We start from the raw sequence: 11,548 nt of genomic DNA on the forward strand, positions 1-11,548 counted from the left end.
TTAGGTAATTAAGAAAAATAGTCAAAGTTCTTGTTACCAAATTCACTTGGAAAATTAATGAGCGAGTAAATAAATGCAAATCAATTAGATCTTTATATGAATATTTTAAATAAGATAAATACAATTTATCCTTCTAAAGGGGGGGAAAGAAAGAAAACACACTAGTATATGAATGATCTTGAAGCAAAAATTGTTTCCTTGTAAACAAGAACAATTTCACAACCTCTTCAACATAAAGCGATTCTTAAAATGTATGTGTGAGAATGTATTTAGCAGGAAAGTTCTTCAAGCAAAATATCAACACAAAAAACATAGTATTAACCATTCATATTCAAATGCATAAAGAGAAGGAAAATAAATTGAGAAATTGCAAACTTAAGTGTGACTTAGTTCACCTCAAATACATGCCCATAATAACGTTTGTAATGTGGGCCCAACTTGTATTGTCAACTCTATCAATTCTAAGTATTTACGAGCCTTTATAACATTCAACAATAATCTTACTCTAAAATAGAGTATTTTCCAAAGGCTATCCCACTCACTTTCCCTCAGAGACTACTATTCAAAATGATTTTTCCAACAACACTCAAAGAAACTAGGAAAAATTGCTAGCAAGTTCCTCCTTGGATTCAAAATTGTGCTAGTGGAGGACGAAAATACCAGGGTGTTAGCAAGCAATTAGACTTAGGGTGCAAGCAAATAGACTTGGAACTTTATGGCTATCTGCTTGCACCCTTATCCTGTATGCTTGCACATCAAATGATAGAGATTTTGCAAGTTTTGGTTCAACAATTAAGTTTTCTATTTTTAAAACAATTTTTTTATGTCATATTTATAACCTATTGATATATATATATTAGCATTTTGGGATCAAAATTAACTATTATTTGTTTTAATAAAGTCGCCCATCAAATATATCAGTAAAGCACTACAACAGTTAAAATGGGCTTACTGGCCCTGAAGGACTGAAGCCTACAAGCTCAACCCCAAATTCCTCTTTGTTTTCCAATCCCAACCCTTGATTTCAAATGAACCAAAAAAAAAAAAAACAGGTTTAAAAGATCAAAATGATGCAAATACAAAATAAAATTTAGATGATACAAGTCAAAATTAGTGTTATTCAAAATTGTATTCTTTAGTCCATAATATTATAATCCACAAATAACTACATTAAAACAAGGATAAAATGAAACAATACAACATTTTTAACTAAACAGTCAGACATGATGACAACAATATCACAATTAGACAGAGCAATTATATCCCCAATTCAAAAAAAATTCAATTTTGTTCCGAAGACATAAATCTCACAAGAAACATAGCAACCATAAAAAAAAAAAAAAAACTAGCCTGAGTTCGTTTTTTACAAGCTTAATCAAAATCAGGTCCAAAAGCCCTTTTGCACTAAAATTTCATATCTTTCAAAGTCTGGCTCTAAATGGACAACCCAGCAGATCCCACTCTTATTAAGGGCTCTCTACACATCCAATGAGCAACCAATAACTTGAATTACTTGCAAGCGAGAGTTGATCGCATCCCATTCATCATCTTTCTTCCGATTGCCACATATTTCTCATTTTAACTCGAAATTTTGCAAATGACGTACCATTAAAAATCAGATTCATCAAATTCTTTTCTTTCTTTTCTGGCATACATAACGGAAGAAGTTTTACTATAGAGGCAAAAATAAGTAGAAGGTTCTCATTTAACAGAATATTATTTAAATTTCTTCAGTAACTTAAAGTGAGGAACAACTTGATAAAAGGGAAGTTAAACAGGTTGAACGTTCAAAACTGTAGGTTCTCCGATTATGTAATTTACTGGATCAGAAAGACCATTTACAAAACAATCATCTAGTATTCCCTCAACTTTCTATTATGAATTCACAAACTGCAAATACAATTTAATCCTGAATTTAGCATAATGTTACATAAATGAAAGAAATTCCTAAACACGTGTATAAGAGTAACAGCATAAAAAGCTTTATCAGCCAGCTACATAAATTACGCCATATCATTTAAATATATCACTTTTTAAATATATCACTCACCAAGATGCTAAATTTGATAACTTCTTTGAATATCCTTTTTGATTTCTATATCTTTTTATAGGGCTCGAACCATTTACTCAGCTTTTCTTCTTGGGACCTCTAACAGCCTTGTTTGCACATGTCTAAACCACATTAATCAATTTTCTAACATTTTAACATCAGTAGATGTTTCCACGCCAAATTTTTCTTCTGCAAAATCAATATGGATGTTATCTTTTGTTGTATGATCATGGGACATGTATAGGAATTAATCTTCAAAATCGTTGAACTCAATGCAAAGGCATGCTAGAATAATCATGTTTCCAAGAAGGCAACCAAAGACCAGTTGTGAGAAGAAAATAAGAAACTGCAAGATATCCAAATGATGCCAACGAAAATACCAGCTTCAAAAGTGCCAACCATTTGCACGCCAATATCTTCTTGCATTTTCTTTGGCACGAGCACTCTTGATCTTCTTAAAAAGCTTGTAAGCTCTATCAACCTTATTTAAAGCAAGCAGTTTATTACTTAATTTACTATATACAAGCCTGCTTGGACAGAATCCTTTGCCTATACACTCCTCCATAACAAGAACAGCATTTTCAAGCTGTCCTACGCTGCAAAGACCACTTACCAGATACTCATAAACCTCCGCATCTGAAGAATGACCACAATTTTGCATTTCCTCCCATATATTTAACATCATTCCACACTTACCAAACTCAGAAAGGCGCATGAGAAGTAGCTTATACGCATCCATCGATATCACACACCCTACTTTTCTTGCCTTCCTGTAAATCATCAAAGCAGCATAAGGTGGACCATAGCTGCATAAATACTTCATGAAGGAGGTTATAGTTCCAGTAGAAGGAACAATCCCTTGACTCAGCATCTCATCAAACATCAGAAGTGCATCAGCCACTTTTCGTGCTTTAAGAAAAGCAGTAATTAGTCTGTAATATGAATCAACATTAGGTTTACAGCTATCACTCAGAAGCATTTTATAATATTTCATGCATTCGTCAAAATCTCGGATTGATAGAAAATTGGAGATCATTGCATTATAGGTGCTTGTGTTTGGTTTGCAATTTATCTTTTCCATGTCATGGAAAATCTTAACAGCATCATCCATTCGACCAGCTCTTCCCAAACCCTCAAGAAGGCAAGTGAAAGTTGTGCAACTAGGAGTAAACCCATCAGCTACCATTTCTCTCAGAACTCTTTCAATCTCATTTAATTTACCAATTTTAGACCAACCACCAATGATAACATTGTATGTTGTAATATTGAAAGGTATTTTCCCTTTCATTGAATTGAAAGCAGAATTTGCAGCACCAACATGAGATCGCCTGCAAAGACACTGCAAAAGCACATTAGCGGCCTCTGTATCAGGTTCCAACCCAATATCCTCCATGTTTCCAAATATTTGAATTGCTCTAGAAACACGGCCAGACCTGACAAAGCTATCAATTACAATGGACAGCATAGGTAAATCCGGTCTTATGCCTTCCATCTTCATGTTATACAACAATTCCATCATAAACTTAAAAAGTTTCCTTCTACCCAATGCTTTGATAAGAACCCGGTAGCTATCAATGTCCTTGGGCACCATGGGCTGTTTTACCGCCCAATTGAAAAAAGTAACCATGGCCTCACCACCCAGATTCCCAGAGTTCACCACCTTGCCAAGAACTTCAACGTTCATATCAACACCAGTATTCAATAAAGCGCTCTCAATTGCAGTTTGACCCCTTAACTTCTGAAGAAAAACCCCTCGCAATTTCTCTTCAGGCAACAAAAACCCATCAACAGATTTCATTTCTTTTTGTGCTTTACAAACATTCAACTCAGTTTCCTCTGATTTAGGGTGATCCAATAGGGTCAAACTCACATTGCGAGTAATTGGTAAGAGATCAGAAAGTTTTTCAAGAATGAAACGTTCCTTGAGATTGAGGTGATTATTTGTTTGATTAGGCAACAATTCCTGGTCCGGATGACACAAAGGAGGAGGATGTGCAGATGAGAAAGGAAAAGAAGGAAAGGAGGCAAGCTTATACAGAAATGGATACCTGGCTTTGTTGGAGTATGCAAAAATTCCTGGAAATCGCAGAGATCGAAATGCCATGACATGCCTGACAACTCCTCAGGTCGCAACTAGCAATTATCACTCTTCTTCTCTGTTCTTTTTTTTTTTTTTTGGGGGGGTGTTGTTGGGGATGAAGCTCCTCTTTGGCCTTCGTTAGCCTGACGACAAACAAATTACTTTGAGGCCAGCCTACTCGAAGTCTTCAATATGATGTCTTCTTGTTTCCACAGCTCCTACACAATGAAAGAATGAATTCAAAATAAATATATGGATTTATATAACAAAAATACCAACATATTTTCATGAATTCACATTCCCTCAGATGGCACCATAAAGAAATGATGAGCAACTGATTTATAAACAATGAAACTGATTTATCAGCAAGGACAACGAGTACAAAAATATATAAATGATTGGTCAAAAACAGCCACTAAGGGGAAAAAGGAATGAATTTAAAGTTCCTACCTTTTCTTTTCTCTTCAAGCAAATCTTGTTCCATTAGATGATTGGCTAAAAAAAAAAAAAAAAAAGCGTGTGTGATGAAAGCGATGGGGAGAGCTGGAACTGGAGGGGAAAGCATACAAACCCATAGCTGAGTTTTTGAGTCTTAAATAAGTGTCTGCTGTTCTCCCCAATCAAATAATATATATACCAAATAACTATACATCAAGCATAAAAGAAAATAACATCATCCTCCCTTTCTTTTACGAGATTTAAGATTCATTTTAGTAACCTAAGTTTTCCACAATGCAATATATATATATATATATATTCAGCAACAGCTATACCTTTAAAAGTTTCAACCTAAGGATTGAACAAATGGAATTCAAATTTTTGTTATTTGTACAATAAATATACTTGATTGCACATTCCAATCAAATTCCTCTTGTACACATTTTAACAAACACTTTAGATGCGTCAATTACCAATCCATTCGATCAAGGCTCTCAATCCTTCAGTCTCAAGCCCAACAATTTCCAATATCAATATTTAAATTTACAAAATTTCCCAAAGTTCATTCCAAATCAAAAAATTTAAATATAACAAAGAACAACATCTAAATCCATTCTCCTTCTACAATAACCAAAATATTGAAGGCATAATTATTTAGCTAGGTGAGCTTGCTAGTTTGATTTAAGCATGTTCAAACACAATCCACTCCCTTCCTCCCGCTTAGCAGCTCACACAACAGGGGGAATCAAAATTGCAGCCACTAAAAACACAATACACACACAAATCAAGGCCAGAAGGGAGATTGACAACAATCACCAACAGAGCAGAAGAAACCGAAGCTCCCTCAATCACACCAGCGGTGCACAGGGTGGGACAGGGCATAAGAAGAGAAGAAGAGTCTGATGCGAACAGAGGAGGAAGAAGAGTTCGCATTCTGGTCGGCTTCCTCCCGCAGCTGTGGATCTCGCTCCTCACACACCCACCAGCGACGAGAAGAGGAAGAACGACGGGAAAGAACAGAAGCAACACGAGCTTTCTCCCCCCTCACTCTCTCGGTAGCAGACGCATCGGTGGAAATCGGGGAGGAGAGGAAAAATCTCGTGACCCAACGTCCAGCAGCGGCGAGGACGCACCCACTGTCACCGGCGGTTGACCGAATGGACAAAGGAGGAGGAAGAAGAGAAGACGAGGTCGAGCTCTCCCTTACTCGGAGTAGACGCAACTCGGAATGGGGGCAGGGAAGGGCAGAGAAGGTTCTCTTCTCTGTCACATGCACATGCGATCCAAATTACTCGGAATGGGGGCAAAGGGCTGAACCGGTCGACCCGCCACTCTCTAAACAAAACATTTTGATTCAATCAGTTAAATTAATTTGATACTTGAATTAGGTTGATTTAGATTGATACGGCTGGTTTTGAAAAAACCAACTTTAACTTAAAAAACCGGAGCCAATTCAACCCGAGTTAACTCAATTTAAAGACAAAAAAATACAAAAAGAAAAAAAAATTAGGACAAATTGGATTTGTTATTTTTCTTCTCTAATAACTAATTTTTTTTTGTCTTTTCTTATCTAATCTCTAATCTCTCCTCTATGGCTCAAGCTTAATTTTTAACTTCTCCTCCAACTCTAACAATCCAACCTTTGGCATTGAAATCAAAAGTTTGTGAGTCAAAACATGACAATGTGCTTCTAGCTCTAGTATTTTTCTTCAAGATCACGAGCTTATGTTGACATGCCTCTATCTTTATCTTCAACAATTTAGGCATCTAGCCTTTGAAATCGAGATTCCAAGCATCATCGATAAATTAATGTTTTATTTATATATTTTGCATATAAATATTATTTTTTATTTAATTTTTATGTCACCAATTCGACCACCGATCTAACTAGTTAAATCATAAAAACTGCAACCCATTGCTCTTTTTCGGTTCGATATCCGGCTCGAATTTTAAAACACTGCTCATATCTAATTTCCAAAATTTAAGAGTGTATTTAAATTTTCTACTTTTATCAAATCTAATAAATAATTAAATTTTTGTGAGATGTGAACTGAAAATTAAACATATACCCAATCACATTATATGTATTGTGATTTATAAAAATAAAATATTTTAGTAAATTTGCTAATTGATTTAAACCATTCATATTCACTAGAATGGATGATTTAAATTTAATACTAAAATTTTAATAATTTTTAAACTTATTATTTAGATTAAAAAATTTTATTTTTTATTTTTATTTTTAATTTATTTTTGAAAAGTGTGAGTTAGAATATTATGATTATTTTTAATATTGTATTTAACAAAATAAAAATTCAAAATTTAATAGGACTACTAAAATTATGTTTGCATAGTTAATTTATAAAAAATATAATATTAATATTAAATTAAATCATTTAAATTAAATGTGTATTGTCCAAGTTAATAATGAATAGATTTATACTCCTTCCATTTGAAAATGTAAGATTTTAATCAAATCTCACCTCAATAAAGTAGTTATTTATTTTTAAAATAATCTATCTTTTCATATTTACAATTATTTAATAGGGTGTTTCACCCTAAAATAAATATAATGCTATATTTGGATACACATGAATTTAAATTTAGATTTGAATTTGAGCCAAATTTATTATTTGGGTAATTAAAAATGTATGAACTTGGATTTGACCAAATTCAAATTCAAGTTTTACCTCAATCTCTTTATAATTTGAAATTATTTCTAAACCCTTATTATGTCAAATCCTAACTCACTCTCTTTTATAATTTGACAAAAATACATGAAGACTTGATCGACTTACCAACAATAATTAGACCGAACTGCCAAAGTTGACAGAAATAAGTTGCCACCATTGACCAAGATTGAATAGCCAACTTCCACCGAGATTGAACAAATGGCGATGACTGAGATGGGACAGTTGACTTCCACAAGGACCAACCAAAGGTGATAATCGAGATCTGACTGACGACAACTACCTAAATGGGACTACGGACTTCCACCAGGATAGGATTCACAGTGATGACAGGGACCAAATGGCCAACTTCCATCGGGACCAAATCGATAAGAGTGACCGAGATGAGATGGCCAAATTTCATTGGGATCGACCCAACAACAAAGATTAGGACGGGATGCCCAATTTCCACCAGAACCAAATTAACTGCGACTATCAAGACGGGATTGGGGACTTCTACTAGGACCAAATCGATAGCGATGATAGGGGCAGGTGGAAGTCAGCCGTCTAATTCCCATCATAGTCGTCAATTCGATCCCGATAGAAGTTGGCCGTTTGATCCCTATCATTACAACAGTCTAGTCCTCGTGGAAGTCAAGTGTCCTGTCCCAATTGTTACTAGTGCTACAGTCCCAATTGACTTTGACTATATGATATTGGTGCTATAGTCAACAGGATCGGACCAATACGACAATGACTGGGACTGAACTGACGGTGACTATTGAGATGGGACTATAGGATTCCACCGGGACAATACCAATAATGATGATGGGGACCGAACGACTAAATTCCACTGGGGCTTGATGACGATGATTGGGCCAGGAAGGTTGAATTCCATCGAGACCAGACCGACGAAGGCGACCAAGATGGGAGGTCGACTTCCACTGAGGCTACATTGATGGAGACTATAGGAACCAAACAGCCGACTCTCACCAAGAGCAGAACGACCACAATGTCAACAAGTAAGTACAAATATCCAACTTAATATTTAATTATTATCTTTTTAATCTCTCATCAATCTTAGCCCATACTACGATCAATGATCAGCCTATTATTAGTGCCAACCAGATTATGAAAATTAAAGTAAAAGTTTTAAATTCAACTCTCCATTTGGATGAGAAAAAGTGAAGGCTTTTCTTCTGTTAACTTTGAGCAAAGAAGAATCTTCTGTAGTCTCTGACGAACCAATGGGTTCTTTAACAAGTAACTATAATCATCCAATTTTAATATTTAATTATTATATTTTTACTATGATCTCTCAATTTTGGCACGTGTATAATATACTGCCACATGGTTTAATTAATCAAAAGTATATCAATCTTCTTTATATGCGTAGAGAAAGAAAACTGTATGATTCTCTGATAAACACTAACCAACATACAGTTAGTTGTAATTCAGAGGTTTTTCATTTGGAATTTGATCATCTCCTATCAAAGTTTCAATTTTTGCAGCTAATTTTCCATTCTGATCACCTTATAAGTATAAATATATAAGTATTGAGATGCAAAAAATTAAGTAAAAATTAAGTAAATATATAAATATTTTTAATGATAATAAAATCATGAGACATGCTTAAACTGTTTTTAGGGGCTAGAGGTTCTAGTATGCCTTTTTCTAATACATTTTGTAATGTCCCAACTTTCAAAATAAATCTGTTATGTAAACCAACATACACACACATGCATGTTACGTAATTCAAACTATAATCTCTATTTTCTTATTATCATTTCCCCCATTAACATCACTACATCTGTTTTAGGAAGGGAGGGAAATTGATGATAAGGAAATGGAGAGGTCACATGTCCCCATAAATACTTCCTTCGATCTTATTTATAAGACTTTCTAGAAGTAATTTTTGATATAAAATATAAGATACTTTATTATAATTAAACTACCTTTTTCAATTTTATTTTTTATTGATTGACGTGAAAGTATTTAATGTAGTTGTATTATCATTTAAAGTCAAGAGTAAAAATGAAAATACATTTCACTTTTTTATAATATAAAAAACTAATTTTTTTAATATGCATAAAACGGTTCTTCACGAAGGGAGTAATCAATTGATACAATTAATTATAATAATCACAATAACAAATAATTCGATGCGTTTTTCTTTTCTCCTGTTTCTGCTTTTATTTCCTCAATTTGATAGTCTCCCGTCAAAATTTCTATTTTTATCACCAAATTTCCATCCTCAATTTAATTATAAATATGTATATTGGTAAACTGAACAAGTGAATATATAAATAATTTAATTCATTATAATGTGTTGCGTGAAGATTGGATGGTAGAGATTTCGTAACTAAATTAACTGTAAATATGATAATATCTCACTTTATTGATAATAATGAATTTAAATTAGCTATCAACGTCCAACTTGCTATAATGTGTTAATTCTACATAGATATTATATTATTAATAATGCAGTTGAATCATAATTCACAAGATTCATATAAAATTACTAATAAAAATATTTTATTGCGCGTACAATAGGTTCTTTTAAATATTTAATAAATTTTTCAGTAACTAATTTATTATCTAATTGTTAATTATATTTTAGTGCTGAATTTAAAATGAAGATTATCAATTTTTTTAATGAGATGATTATGATTATCCTACTAATGTATCAATAGTCTGCGAGTTATTAGAGAAAACTGCACCATTCAATAACAAGATATTCTTTCATGCTCTTTAGATTCTGCTGGGCTTAGCTCATTGATTCTTTATTCTGATGTGAGCTCCATGAGCAAAGAAAGTTCTTCTATATAGTCTCTGTACCAGTGGATTCTTCAACCAGTAAGTACAATTATCCAATTTAACATTTAATTATTATATTTTTAATCTCTCAATTTTGGCGGTTTAGTAAAAAATAATATTGAGGAATCCAATTAAATTTTAAGAAAAATCCCATATATCTTCCTTTGTTTTAAAATTTATTTTAATTTGCAGTATCAGGCTTCATTGTGATTCTCTAATAAGTGCTAATCAATATACGGTTACAATATAGGAAAACCAAAAATTAAGTAAATATATAACTATTTTAATCATAATATATAAATATTTTAGGTAAGTAAATAATCCCTCCATTCCTTAATGTAAGGAAAATTTTGGAAATTTTTTTATCCTTAATATAAGACAAAGTTAGAGAAAATAATTATTTTTAAAATTTTACCCTTTGTTTATTTATTATATTTTGAATTCCAAGATAACAATTTAATATGGTTATTAATTGCAAAGAAAGGAAAAATTAAAAATTTACTCCTTTTTTAATAATTTCAAGGCTCTAACTATTATTTCTTAATAAGCATAAAATTGGGTAACTTTGTTATATATTACGAACTGGATAGGGTAAATATGTATATATCTTTCTTCTTCCACAAATAAATATGTAAATATTTTAATTACATCTGAATTATTTGGTAGAATCATCACTTAAGGTTAATCCATGGAGAAAGATACAGGATTTTCTTAAAAAAATTATAATTAAACTTTTATATATAAGTGATAGAAATAAAATAGCTATTGAACAATTACGTTAGTTTAAATTACTAGAGACATCAACATATTCTTTTAGCTCGATGAATTATTATTATTATTATTATTATTATTATTATTATTTTGTTTTCAAGTAATGACTAACATAACCGTGGTTGATTTTGTGGTAATTAAGTAGGAAAATTGAAGAGAAAACAAAAGGAGTCTCCAGAACTTCCTTCAGATGTGCTTAGAATCATAATTAGTAAAAAAGTATTGGCTATTGATGACCTAATTTCTTTTGGTCAAGTTTGCAAGAGTTGGAGAACAGTCTATTCTGATTTATGGTGTAATTTCATGGCGTCTCAAGTTCCATTGATTTTTCAAAAAAAACACCACAAGCCAAGAGATGTTGTTCTCTCTATAGCATATCTGATCAAAGATCCTACAACATTTGGTTACCTTACTTCTCAGGCTTCTCTTTCATTGGGTTTTCTAGTGGATGTTTGATATTGACAAACCCTCACACAATCATGCTCATAAACCCTTTTAGCAGAAAAACAATCACAATTCCATGGCCAAAAGATTCATACCCCGTTATAGATCGAGCTACACTCGTTTTTGAATTAGAGTCGAACGTGAAAGATGAGTTCATTCTTGTGACCTTGTTTTCAGGGTAGGTACTTCCACATGCATGTCTATATATCTGAAAATTCCAAGTGGTATCCTTTGTTGTCATCAAGAGATAATGAAACTCCATTGAAGATCATGGACATC

The 11,548-nt window shown here is 32.8% G+C and overlaps 1 protein-coding gene across 3 annotated transcripts; it reads right to left on the bottom strand.

Annotated features, from left to right (window-relative positions):
• Positions 1–1,786: 1,786 nt before the first annotated feature.
• Positions 1,787–5,842, bottom strand: LOC129290322 (putative pentatricopeptide repeat-containing protein At5g43820). 3 transcript variants are annotated; one of them, XM_054927064.1, is made up of 4 exons: positions 5,385–5,841; positions 4,581–4,625; positions 4,099–4,348; positions 1,787–4,013 (listed from the first exon to the last, which is right to left on the bottom strand). In XM_054927064.1, exon 4 carries the CDS (start codon positions 3,846–3,848, stop codon positions 2,436–2,438), a length of 1,413 nt encoding a protein of 470 aa, XP_054783039.1. In that variant the 5' UTR covers positions 3,849–4,013; positions 4,099–4,348; positions 4,581–4,625; positions 5,385–5,841; the 3' UTR covers positions 1,787–2,435. The 3 variants fall into 3 exon arrangements, with proteins under 3 accessions (XP_054783039.1, XP_054783037.1, XP_054783038.1); XM_054927062.1 differs by having other exon boundaries at positions 1,787–4,348; positions 5,385–5,842; XM_054927063.1 differs by lacking the exon at positions 4,581–4,625 and having other exon boundaries at positions 1,787–4,348; positions 5,385–5,842.
• Positions 5,843–11,548: the final 5,706 nt, after the last annotated feature.

The sequence above is a fragment of the Prosopis cineraria genome, unplaced genomic scaffold (assembly GCF_029017545.1).
Source record: "Prosopis cineraria cultivar Desert tree isolate PC_DT_omini unplaced genomic scaffold, ASM2901754v1 PC13, whole genome shotgun sequence".
NCBI lineage: Eukaryota > Viridiplantae > Streptophyta > Magnoliopsida > Fabales > Fabaceae > Prosopis > Prosopis cineraria.

Bases quoted from the DNA above. Each gene is read 5' to 3' on its own strand.
- LOC129290322 (XM_054927063.1), bottom strand. From the start codon at position 4,154: ATGGCATTTCGATCTCTGCGATTTCCAGGAATTTTTGCATACTCCAAC.